Source organism: Tenrec ecaudatus, chromosome 8 (assembly GCF_050624435.1).
Source record: "Tenrec ecaudatus isolate mTenEca1 chromosome 8, mTenEca1.hap1, whole genome shotgun sequence".
Lineage (NCBI taxonomy): Eukaryota > Metazoa > Chordata > Mammalia > Afrosoricida > Tenrecidae > Tenrec > Tenrec ecaudatus.
The window spans coordinates 117,262,279-117,276,207 of NC_134537.1; the positions used below are offsets into that span (position 1 = coordinate 117,262,279).

Sequence of the window (13,929 nt, forward strand, 5' to 3'; positions counted from 1 at the left end):
GAGAACAAGGATTTTTTTTAATCTGTTGTTGTTTATGGTGACATTCAGTAGGAAAAATTGCTATATTAGATAAGCATTTGCTTAATTCAGTTCAAATATTAACTGAGACTAGGCATCTGATTGTTGATTATAACTTTGTTTAGAAATCTAAAACATTTTTTGTTTTACCTAAAAGTTCAATTTATTTCTAGTAACAAAATCAGTAATTTGTTATTTTCTTATAGCTTCAAGATTATTTTCATTTTTAATATATTATTAAGTATTCTCAACATACAAGAAGGTATTTAAAAAGTAACAAATAACTCTGTACAGCTTAAGATATAAAACATTTCCAGTGGAATTAAAGACTTTGTTCACAAAAGTTATATTTATATATGCCATAACTTCATAGAAAATAAAGAATTTAGAAAGTAAGAAAAATCCTTTGAAGAACAATTTTAATAGCTCTTTACTCTTTATGTTTAAAAAGCTAGTAATATTGAACATGGTGACATTTCCGACAGAATGAATATCTTTTGTGAATAATTTACACTGGAAATCTTGTAAACCCTACAAAACTCAAGAGTTCGTCTGACTTCCTTTTTTGATAAATAGCTTTTCAACATTGCATAAGAGCACCTGCAATTTACTTTTTGTCCTTTAAGTTTCTTCTCTTCTGATTGTATATTTTAAAATCAACTGAGCAATAAATGCTATTGACATTGCTCTCTTATTTGTTCAAAGAGTAGTATCACAAAAGTGTATACATGTTTCAGGTTGTTGTTGTTAGTTGCCATCTAGTGAATTCCACTTGGTGGCTCCATGAATGTAAAGTAGAACTGTTCCATAAGATGATTCCAGTTAAAGTTAAATCTCAATTCTAATGCGTAGGCAGGCCTGTGATGCTCGTCACTTTATTATGTTACTGTATACTTTTACAAATTCTCTTGCGTAAAGAGATGGATATATGACTGTCCTATAAATTGTGGTAGAATTTTCACTTTACCTATGGGAGACTGGTTCAGTTCCACTCAGCAGACCTCAATGCTGCACTCATTTGTCAGTGGAGGTCTTTGTTGTAATGCTGAATAAGTTTCAGCAGAACCCCTGACTAAAACCCTATGGGTCACAACCACTTGATCCTCTTGGACATGCGGTCACCAAGGGTCAGGGCTGATTCAGTGGCTGCTAACAATAATTGGGACATTAACATAACAGATATCATGGATAATACCTTAAAATTATAATTTTACTGTGTTAGTTTTTTCATATTCTAATGTGAATATTTATAAATATAATCTGTGCTTATGTGCTTAAGATATTTAAAATAAACTCAATTAATTTGATAAGTCCAAAAAGTCCCATATTAAGGTAGTAGGATTATGGAAAGATTTATACCCCATTTCTCTGATATTACTTGTAATGTGTAGTATATAAAATAAATAGATAACATGTATATGATGATATCATATGAGAGGGCTTCAAAAAGTTTATTGAATAGTGTAATTGAAAGGTAACACAATTTTTCCACAAATTTTTTAAACAAAGTCTCCTCGTGTATCCTATTTTTGGTTTTATTAGAAACTTTCTCTTTAAACGTAAATGATTGGTTATGTTATAATTGTAGTTGGTTAATGAATTTGGGTGCAAATTACATGAAGTATTTATTCCACAATTAATTTATGTTTGTTTATTTTAGATGCTAAAACATGGAAATCATTTTCCAAACAGGTGGGTTAAAGCTCTTGATATTGTTGTGATTGTATAAATAGATACTTAAATAGATTTGTAAATTGAATCACAGCAAGTTGCCAATTTTGCATTCCAGATTGTCAGAAAATTAAAAATTTGTATAATTCCAAGTGTTAGGAAAGACAGGAATCAATGTGTGGGTGTAAATTGGCATTCCCAATTTGCAAAAGAGTTTGGCATTATCTAATTTACCCAATGAAAATACACATATCTACTCTACACCTAATAATTTTACTCGTGGGTTTATATTTTATAACTGTATATACGTGGACGTAGTAAGATTACAGTTGAGAGGGAGGGGCAGTAATATATCTATTTTGTGATCTAGTCATTTTACAGCAGCATGTAAGAAATTCTTGTTTAAGTTCGGGAAAGGTACACAAGAATATTTGTAGATCATTCATGATGGTCAAAACAAACTCAGTACCATATCATAGTCAAAGTGACGAATAAATAGTTATTATATTCATTCAGTGAATACTATGAAGTAGCAAAGAATATGAATTATAGCAATGTTTGACTAGACGAATCTCAGAAACAATAGTATGTGAGTAAAACTTCACAAAAATATGTATAGTGTCATTTTACTTACATAAAATTTAGAACTGGAAAACTATATTATTAAGCAATGCATGTGTGTGTGGGAAAATTAAAACTCACTGTAGTGTTTGCATCTGAGGGAAAGGGCAGGGTTTGTGTGCAAGAGGGCTCAGAGGCTTGTAGGGTACTGGTAATGTTCTGTTTTTTAACTAGGTTATAAGGACATGAATAGTTTTTGCTATTGATCTTTATATTGTACATATTTTCATTTATAAGTTCATACGTGTGACCAAGGTCACTATGAAAATTAAAGGCGTATTAGCAAACTCTGAAACCTCTTTGTCTATCAAAGGGAGTTCTCCAAGACCCTATAGCAGCCATCATGCTTACTTAGGAAACTTTGGAAACATTTTCCTTAGAATCATATATCAGGGACTTCCGAAAGTTTGTGAATTAAAATTCGTGACCTTTTATTTCCATCTTTCTGTGAACTTTTTGAAGTCCCAACATATACGATTTTAAAGAAAACGATTCCAAAGTTTCCTAAGTAATTGTGATTTCATGCCTGTTGTAGACGCTTGGAAGAAGTATTTTACAAATCAATATGAAAAAAAAAAACATTGCAATGGGAAGAACATAAGTAGGCAATATAGAAAAAAATAATAAAAACACAAATATGTGAAAATATTAACTCCAACAGTAAACCAAACCAAACTCACTGCCATCGAGTAAATGCTGACTCATGGCAACCCCCGTAGGTTTCCAAGATTTTATCTGTTTATGGGCGAAGCCCATCTTTTTCCTGTGGGAGCTGCTGGTTTCGAACTGCCAACCATGTGGATTGCAGCTCAGTGTGTAACTACTACCCCACCAGGGCTCTTAAGCAGTAAAGAAATGTAAAATAAAGCAATGATACATTGTATCAAATAGGTGAAGGCTTATGTAATAAAACTATCTGGTATCAGAGAGGGTGTTAAGAAATAAGTAATTATAAAAAGTAATAGAAATATAAATTATTATGACATTTGTCCAGGAAAGTGTGGTAGTAACTCTCAAAATTACTAAATATTTGTTTTGCTAGTAATTTATCTGACAAAATACTATGACTAATAATAAAAACAATTACAGTGAACTTTTTCTGGTTGCTTACTATCTACTGAGCACTGTTCTGATAGTTTGGCCCATATTTGCCTAGTTAATTCTGAGAATAACTTAAAAGTAGATATTTTTATCGTCCTGGTTTTACAGATGTGCTAACACAGGCACAAAGGGATTAAAAAACCTCCAGGGTCAGCAGCTAGTGATTTGCAGTCTAATTCAAAGCTTAATGTTCACTTCTCAAATGTCTCAGTAGACTGGCTCGGAGGTTATACGTCACACTATTTTTCATAACTGTGGAGATGTTAGAAATAATGTCTCTGCATGATGCAGTGAATGAATCGAATTGGCATAGGGGTTAATTCTCTTATTTTTAATGTAGTCGTGTCTAGAAATGTCCTTTAGTAACATACCTATTTTCTCTGAGTGACTTTGTGTTTTGTTTATCCTAATGATAATTTTAAAAGAAAGTGAAAATGGTGCTGTTGGTCATAATTCTTTTTAGGGTAAAAGCTGCATATCTGTTCTTCAAAGCTGTTTGCTTGGGGAATTGTTAAGCTTGTTATAACAATTCTTACAAGGAAAATAATGGTATCTTTAGGTTTGAAATTGTTGAAACATAATTATAATTATTTCGCTTAGTACTCTTTCAATCTAACTAACGTTCTCGCAGCAGGACAACTTTTCAGCCATAAAATACTGTATGCTGGTGGGATAGTGGGAACCATATTGGACTGTTAACCACAGACCAGCAGTTCAAAACCGCCTTGGGAGACAGATGAGAGTTTCTACTTCCGTAAAGAATTCCTTCATTTTGGAAATCCACAAGGAGAATTTTACTCTGTCCTCTAGGGTTGCTATGAGTTGAAATTGACTTGATGACAGGAAGTGTTTTAGAGCTGAGCCTTTAAAATTAAAATAAGTATTTGACCAAAAAAATGCATCCATTTTATATTAAATATAAAGAGGAAGTTAAAATGATCTAGTATTTGTAAAAATAGTAAGTTTGCTAGGAATCTGTGTGTTGCAAACAGTGAAGTGCTTGAATACGTGCACTGAGGTATAGTGGTTCAACCCCATCCAGAGGCAGCTTGGAAGACAGACCTGGCAATTTGTTTCTAAAAAGTCATAAGCCCTGAAAATCCTATGGCACAGTTCCACCTTTCACACATGGGACCACCAGTGTGTGTCAGAATCAAGTCACTGGCAAGCAGCAACAAAAGTCAGAGGATTAGATTAAAAGATACACAGGAAACTTTTGATTGTGGCTCATTTTAGTCTGTTTTCCCCATTTTCTGTTTTTCATACACACATGCACGCACACATTATCTTTCACTCCTGTTTTTCCATGAATATTGTCATCTAGGAACCACAGACACACCACACTTGGGAATGCTGTAAATGGTTCGCGAGAACATGGAATTAAACTAATGGAAGGTTTCCACAAACTTTTCGAAGCTCTCCTGAATATCGCTGAGGCTGTCTGGAAGCAAGCAAGCTGCCTGATCTTTCCTAAAGAACTCATGATAGATTCAAGCTATTGACCTTCCAGTTAGCAGCGGGATGCTTACCCACCTTGAAGCCCAATCCAAACCCAAACCCGTTGCCATTGATTTGATCCCAACTTAGAGAAACTCTATAGGGCAGAAGAATTGCTCCATTGGGATTCTACGACACTGTATGGGAGCAGACATCCTGATCTTTTTCCCATGGAGCAATTGGTGGCTTTGAACCACTGACCTTGGGGTTAACAGTCCAGTGCTTAAAGAAACTTACTTCAGGGAGTCCATTCTGGCTCATACTGACCCACATACAGAGTAGAACTGACCCTCTGAGTTTCCGTGGCAGAATGTCCTCGTTCTTCTGAGGAGCTGCTGGTGGATTTGAACAGCTGGTCTTGTGGTTAGCAGCTCAGCACGTCATCCACTGTGCCACCAGGGCTCCCTGTAAACGTTTCCAAATCTAAAAAGATGACGGAGATAAACATGTAATGCAAAAGTTCATTTCTGACTTTGAAAAAGAAATCCACCTTTTTATAGGCATTTATACAACCAACTCTGTTTTACCTTAATTTGATTGTCTTTATATGTACCTCAAATTACAGAATGACTGGGAAGATATCAATAGCTCCAATTAAATATAATATAGCATCTTTGTTTATATTATGAAGGGAAAAACACTGTTTTAAGACTGTAAGGACTACAAGTTTAGATTAGGATCCTCACTGTCATGTTTCAGCTCGTTCAAGTGAAGAAAACTTTTGCATAAATATTTAAATATCTTTTTTATATACATTATAAATAAATAGCTTACCTATTGATCAGTATTTGTTACCTTATGTCATAGGAATTAAATCAAATACTTTCGGAAACACCACCAGTTTGGAAAGGATCATCAAAGCTATTTCGAAATCTTAAAGAAAGAGGTAAGCTAATTTTAATATAGACATCAGAAATTCAAATTACTGTATATACTCGAGTATAAGCCAACCTGAATATCCACCGAGGCACCTAATTTTACCACAGAAACTGCATTTAAAATGTGCTGAAAATCTCGGCTTGTACTCGAGTGTATATAGTAGTTACGCCTGATTCACATTTAACTGTGGTAAAAAGAAATGAACAGGGACCGTATGTTTTATTGTGGATTTGTCATACCTTGGGCTTTTAAATCTTTGCGAAATCTGAACCCAAGGATCTTTACAAAGCTCAAGCAGTTTTCTCCTGGAAGTTGCCTTAACATGGAATGATAGGATAAGAAAAATTCAAAGCTACAAATAACCAAGTGAATATGGTAAATTAAAATATATTTTCCTAATGCCTTTCATAGGCACATACAAATGGGTTGAAATATAATTTGAAAGAAATAAATACATGCAATTAGAAAAGCTTTCAGTTATGGGGGATTTGACATGGAAGCTCTGGACTTAGACATTTCCTCATCTTTCCTATGTTACATGTATATTTGCATGCTTCCAACTATGGGGAGATGATGTTTCAGTGATGTCCTTTAGAACTGCCTGCAGTGGTGGATATGTTCGACTGCTGTGCTGTCCAAGTTGATAGCCACTAGCCAAATGTGGCTTTTAGCACCAGTAATTAGTATAATTGAATGTAATTTTAATTTTTTAAAAAGACTTTAGTTATTAAATATTATGTACTAATGTGTGAATACTCTATAAAAGTGCAGAGCTATATCATACTGATCACATTATCAAGATAATTCATGAAGCCAGAGTTTTAAATCCAATAAATTCAGTAATGTACAAAGAAACTTGTCTTATTAATCAAGTATAAGCAGAGAAATTTTAAGGTTAATATATTAGCGCTCTTGAAAATTAAATTTTAAATGAAATGTATCTGATTTACCTCTAAAATTATCTGTTACATAACTTTGTTGGAAACATGTATTATTATATGGTTATATTTACCAGCTATAAGATAGTATGATACAGCATCTAAACAATGCTTTTAAGGAACTCTGTGCTTTTTACTTTCAAAAGTGAATTTAATTATCTTTTTAAATTTTATTTTAAAATATTACCTCATGCTTTGCATTTATCTTTACTCTTTGATCCTGAGTAGTCTTAATATCATGGGAAGGTTAATTTTAGAGTTTTCCATTTTTGTAATTGGAAAGTGCTAGAGAGTATACAGTGCAGCTTCAGTAGTATTTCTCTTCCTTTTCACCATTTGTCTTAAATTCTATCTCTGGTTTTCTTTTTTCTCTTTCTCTTGGATGATGCCACTTCAGAAACCATTGGTTCTTGATTTATCTTTCTCATAGAAATATTTTAATAAAAGAATTGTGTTCCTGATTTAATCCTTTTTTAAAAGTTCTATAGATGATTGCCTACCATGATGGTCATGACTAGAGTTCTCACTGTTAAGTTATCTTTTCTTGGGGAAATTTTAGTTAACAAACAGGTGTGAGGTATATAGCAGTTGTTGAACTTGATTATACTGACCAATTTCTCAGTATTTCACCAGGTGAGTTAGAACAACAGTGATCTACTGTGGATACAAGGATCCCATTTCCAATCCCATTATCTCTTTCTTCTTTGTGTATTTATGTCTCTCTCTCTCTTTTTTTAGTGATCCCTATGGAAACTAAGTTTTTTTTTTTTCTTTATACCATGAAGATCACAGAATCCTTCTCCCATAACCTTCCTGGCAATCAAGCAGCACTCTCTGCCTATAGGTCACACTATTCTAGTATAAACAAAAGAAGGGAATGCTTTCAGGCCCTCTGAGCTAGTTCCCTTCGTGTCTTCTCACAAACTGCCTGACAGTAGCTCTTCCTCTCTTTGTTCTCTAACAAAAGAGAGAGCCTCAAAAGAATATCAGGTAAAATTGAATTTCAAATTTTACATTTTGGTTCAGATTTTTATACCCGTTACCTAATGTCAGAACTATCTGATAAGTCAATACGAGTTACAGGCTTATTCTTGATTTTGATTTTCTACTATCTACTTGTAGGGTCAATTAAGCCATTAATTTCTAATGTCTGTGAGAATCCAAAAACAAGAATTTTAGTAACAGATCTGTGTTTTTACTTATAGATAGACTCCTTTTAAAGTTAGTAATTAAGGAGTTACAATCAACTCAGGGTGTGACACACAAAAAGGGTAAGCAATTTAATTAAAATAAGAACTTCTTAGAAGAGCACATTTAATAGAAGCATTAACTTTATCAAGCAAATAACAAATGTTAACTTGAAACAAATATTAACTATGGATCACTTTACAGTGTTAATTATCTTCCAACTTTTAATTTTATGATAAATGTATATATTTAAAAACAAGTTTAAAAATTGCAACTAAGTGAACATAATTTTTCTTTGAAAAATATATTTGAACAATAATGGAAATTTGTATCAGTTTCTACAAGGGTTTGATGAACAATTTGATTGCTTGTTTTGTTAGTATTACAATAATTTGCTCTCATGTATAACAATATTTAGAATCTGCTTTAATCCGTGTTATTAAAAAAACTTAAGTTATTCATAATTGCTATTAGAATAATATTTTACTTTGATAAAGGTGAAGATAAAGTAATATTTTACATACAGCATAATTAATAATATTTTTCTTCTAGGTGTGATTTCTTACACAGAGTATCTTTTTCTTTTGTGTATTTTAACAAGTAAGTATACTCCTAAGATCTATTGCAGTTTTTCTATTTAATCAAAATCTTAGACCACAAAGCTTTATTCAACTCTGGTGAAAATTATTTGTCATATATATGCTGTTTTGTAAAATGCATTCCCCGGGCCACAGGAAAATGTTAAGCATAGCAGTATCAAGAGTAAAAAACATAAATAACATTTACTTATGGGAGAAAGTGTTCCTCGCTTATAAATGTGTATCATACCAATTCTTGCTTTAATTTAAAAGAAACCCTGAAGTGTGGATTTCAGGAAGGCTACAGGCACTCGTCCTGGGCAGTTAGTAATTGGTTATTCAAGACTGGAGCGCTACAGTGGTGACTGCAGTCCAAGTCAGTGAGGACCGCTACCATAGGAAAAATTAGAGGGGTGGATACCTCCGTGTCTCAGAGACTGGTTGAAAGGTAGTCTGGGTACGTAAACCAGCACGATAGGCAAAAATATGAATATTTTTGGTTAGGAAAGCCAGTTGTTGAAAGGGGAGAGATGTGAGTTAAGAGTATAGCAAAAACACATACCATGGGTTTTGCTTATTATGGCAATGTTGAAATCTTTGGGTGCTATGGAATTCTGTTTGGAGTTCTGGACCCATCTGTAGTTGAAAAAAATATGGTATGTTATGTCTGTTAGAACCAAGAAACACGAAAAAGAGGGAGGTGCAGTGAACTTTATAATCCTTGATTAATCTGTTATTTGTCAATAGGTGTCTGATCTTTACGTTTGGAAATTTTAAGCAATTCTACTAAGGGCTTCCTTTATATTTGTATTTTCAAGATCTTTTAAAACCTCAAAACCTGCTTATCAGATGTAGTCTGGCTGTTTTCCTGTCTTTAGTGAGCAGTAATCAGAGTAAGTTCAGAATTCTAAAATATATGCAAGAAATGAACTGCAAAGCAGTGGTTTCCATTTCTGTTCTTTTCAGAGGTTGTTACCACAGTTAAGCAACTGCCTATGTGCTTCTCTCTTGCCAGGTTCAAGATTTCACAACAGGTAGTGGCAAGTGTGTCTGTGGGAGGTCCCTTTTAAAAGGTAGTTCCATCTGAAAAGAAAAGGTCAAATGTTTTGAGAAAGGCGTGCTCTTTGAAGGACCCCTTTCAAGCTTTCTTCTAGCCACGTTTCCTTCTTTATGCTTTCAAAGTAGAAAGAGAAAAGGTGTTGAACCTTTGTAGAAGGAGATCGCAGTATGTAAAAGTCTCAGCAAAGTACTTGTTCCTTGTATTTTGAAGAGTTGAGAATTACTAATTCATATCGCTAATTTTAGATTTCTCTTTTCCAAGCCTCTAAATTTCAGGCCTCAAAATGAGAACTATGTATGGGAAATGTCAAAGATTTTTCTATAGCTTATTTTTTCTTGATTTCTACATGAAATTGTTGTTTTAAAATTCACTGCCTTACATCATTTTGGCTCTCTTAATCCTTAATTTGTTACTTAAAACATAAAAGGTCATCATTTTGTAATCTTTCATATTGCTTAAACTTATTTTCATAAGTTATTTTGGTTGTAATTTTTCCTAGAATGGGCTGATTTATTGTATGTAGTGTCACCCGTCTCCCCCACCCCACCCCCAACCAAACTCTTAAGTAATTAAATTAGCAGAAAATATTTCAAATGTAATCAGCTGCTAGTTTCCTTTGAAACAAACTGGCAGATTTGGCATAGGAATGAAAAATAGTTATTTTTCTAAGGAAAGTATTAAGATTTTTCTGTTGGTATTATTTAAAAAGCACAGAAGTGTATTATCAATTCTATTCCTAAGTATGCTAACATGTGTACATCAACATAACTTGTTCTATTTAATTACTCGTAACATGTTACTTTTTTTAAACAAGATCAAATCAAGGTTTATTTAGTATTAATATTAGAACTAATTATATTACTTTGTATAAATAACTTTCATTTTTATATGAGGAAGTCATAACCACTTTTTAATAGTATATAAATGAGCATAGGTATAAGCCAGACAGAAATAAAGAAATAGCATGTCCTTGCTGAAAAGAACCAAAATTTCAATAACACAGTAACTATAGACATCATACATTCTTTTGGACCAACTGGCTACAGGGAATCACGGGAAGTCATGATGCATCAGAGGTACCAAAAATACCTCCTGTGATGAAATTACTTAAGATTTATTTTAATATGATGTAACTTTTTATATCATTGAAGTGTTTCTGTACCAAATCTATGAGTAACGGTTTACCACTAACAAAGCCATTTTGCTTATAATACTAGTTTTCATTTTACAAATGCTTCTTGTATTTTTCCTGCCAGAGCCACATGCAGGTTTTAGAATAGCTTTCAACATGTTTGACACTGACGGCAATGAGATGGTGGATAAAAAGGAATTTTTGGTGGTATGTATATGATATGCTGCATTTATCACTAATTAAATATTCCTTTTACCTTTATGCATCTGTATTATTAGGAATACCACCGTTAAAAGAGAACAGTGAAAAATTTATTATTTTACCCTAAATTTGTAAAGACATATATACTCATGTTGTTCGATTATTACTGACACTATAAAATTGTATTCAGTTTTTAAAAATGCTTATAATTATTTATACCTTATCTGGAAGTTTTCACTATATCAGATATTTTCTACTGTAAGGATAAAAGGCATTTCTGAAGGTATAAATGATCCGCAAATATTTGATCCCGTTATACAAGCATCCAATCACAATTGTTGTCACAGGACTTTCTTTCCTTCTCAATATAACATTTAAAATTTTTCTCCTTTCCGCTTTGACTTTGGCCTAATTCTTGTCCCCATCTCCCTGTTCCTTTCTCCTGTCTCTGACCAAGTGCTATTCTAAAGCAGAATTATAACGGTTCCCTGGAGAGTTATAGGACTTTAAAGATAATATAATACAATTTACAATAATCATAGCGAATATTTATTGAAATTATGAAAATTAACTATATGCCATGTAATGTGCTAAAGAGTTCCTTGTTACTTGTAACATTTTACTCCCCATACACTGCAGTAAAATCAAGCGTTACCTCTATTTTCTACATAGGGAAATAGCTTTACATCAAGTAACTTGCCCAGGAATGGAACCCTGGTGGCGTAGTGGACTACCGTTTGGGCTATGTGTAGTTTGAAACCACCAGGCACTCTGGCTTAAAGACGAAGTTTTCTACTCCTGTAAAGATTTACAGTCTCAGAAACCCACAGGGGCAGTTCTGTTTTAGGGCACCATGATTCTGGTTTTATGGGCCCAAAGAATTATACGTGAAGAGACCTTACCGATCATCTGATCCATTCTCATTTAATGTATGAGCAGCTGGAACCCAGAAAGGGTTGAGTGAACTGTCTAGTCATGAAGCTAATCATGTACAGAGGAAACTGGATTCAAAACCAGACACATTAAGTTCTGTTCCAGTGTTTTTTGGACCCAATAGACTTCAGCTCTTTGTAGGTTGGTGCCAAAGTCTAAGTCTTTATTAATAAAACTGTAATTTTATTTAACTTAACCTTGGCTTGCCCATGAAAACTGATGTTTGCTTTCCTTTAGAGCAGCCATTCTCAACCTGTGGGTCGTGACCCTCGTGGGGGTCGAACGACCCTTTCACAGGGTCGCCCGATTCATAACAGTAGCAAAATTACAGTTGTGAAGTAGAACAGAAATAATTTTATGGTTGGGAGTTCAACACAACATGAGGGGGAAAAAAGGAACTATATTAAAGGGTCACAGCAATAGGGAGGTTGAGAACACTGCTTTAGAGGGGAAAAAAGGCCTGTCAGAAAATAGATCTATAGTAATTTTAATTTTCTGAATGCATGCACTACAGTTAACTATTTTCTTTGTTTATATATTATTACCTCATACAAGTAGTAAGTAGGTGCCCAGAAATGTATGTAGTTTTTGAGCCTTGATTGGTTTCCTTTCAGCTTCAAGAGATATTCCGGAAAAAAAATGAAAAGAGAGAAACTAAAGGAGATGAAGAAAAACGTGCAATGCTGGTAAGAATAATATATAGTAGTTGCAGGTGGGTTTTCTAGGTAAGATTTATGTTGAGAAATAGCAAAAAATGTTTATAACTTTGGAGCTGTCCCTTTCTTTAAAGTTTCTAATGTTTTTATGTAGAAAAATTGCTTCAGCATTTTTATGCAGTGATATCAATATTTATACCAGATATTGATATGAACCATCCATATCCATAATCATTCATTAAATTATTTTCATCACTATTGTTATCTGTGAGATATGAAGGGTGTGTCATATAATAGATTAATGTAGATCATTATGCATGTAAAAATTTAAAGGTGAATTGCAAAGATTTAATTCTAAATGCAAGTGAATTGAGTAGTGATATAACAGTATGTCTTAAAGCAAATATAAGGAATGTTTCCTTGCATCCTTATGAAAATGTATTTGTCTTACTTTGAAGTTAGTTAAGCAACATTTCCCTCCATCTTCAGTTTTCTTTTTGCCTGTCCCATGTAGTGCAGCCTGATGGCAGGCCAGGTTCATTTATCAAACACTGTCAGACATGATACATGCACTCTATCAATTAACTTAACCAATAGCCATCTTATTATCTGTATTTATGGATAAGGAAATTGAGGATTAAAAAGGCTGAATATGTTTCCCAAACATGGGATAACTATTAAATCAGGATTTGAACCCATGTCTCTCCAGTTCCCAAACTTACTCTTGTTACCCACGATCACATTACTTCTTTATCTCAGACACCGCAGAAAAACAGTGAATTTGTTGTCATCCAAATATCAATTGCTTAATTTACTGCACAGTAACACGTGTACATGAAACTCAGACAATGAACTTCTGAAAATTGTAGCTTTTTATTACTCTCAAAAGAATTGCACTCAAAACTCACTGCCATTGAGTTGATTCCAGCATGGGCTGCTAACCCTAAGGCTGCCAATTCAAAATGACGGGCACTCTGCTAGAGAGAGATGAGGTTTTCTATCCCTTTAAAGAGTCACAGTCTCTGAAGCCCACAGGGCAGTTCTGTTCTGTTCTGTAGGGGTGCTCTGGGTGGGAACCAACTTGAGTACAGTGAGAATATGCACGAGGCATTTTAAAACATGGATTAACTGTAGCAGATAAGTGCCATATATTAAAACCTCAATGTATAAAGGGGTTGCAGAAAGTTGGTGAAAGGTTGTTATCTTATTATTCCATTTTTCTATCAACTTTTTGAAGTCCTCACATACTTAGGAAATATATGTTTATAATTATTTTGATAAAATATTATTGTTTTATATTAGTTCTTAGGAAACTTGACTCCAATATAATTAGCAGTATGATCCTCCTCCAGTATACTTTTGACAAAACTTATTGAAGAAACTCTTAAAATAAAAGAACTATCATGTTAGCTAACTATTAAAAATAGAACTAAATATTAGCTCTCCACTTAATGTT

General features: G+C 33.5%; 1 protein-coding gene across 2 annotated transcripts in view; it reads left to right on the top strand.

Annotated features, from left to right (window-relative positions):
- The window catches only part of MICU3 (mitochondrial calcium uptake family member 3), a 114,171-nt gene that overhangs the window by 58,853 nt on the left and 41,389 nt on the right, over positions 1-13,929 (top strand). For both annotated transcript variants that reach the window (XM_075556761.1, XM_075556762.1), the window contains exons 3-7: positions 1,679-1,710; positions 5,716-5,794; positions 8,466-8,513; positions 10,808-10,890; positions 12,432-12,503. In XM_075556761.1, the coding sequence (XP_075412876.1) occupies positions 1,679-1,710; positions 5,716-5,794; positions 8,466-8,513; positions 10,808-10,890; positions 12,432-12,503 (314 nt within the window). The remainder of the gene's footprint in view (positions 1-1,678; positions 1,711-5,715; positions 5,795-8,465; positions 8,514-10,807; positions 10,891-12,431; positions 12,504-13,929) is intronic.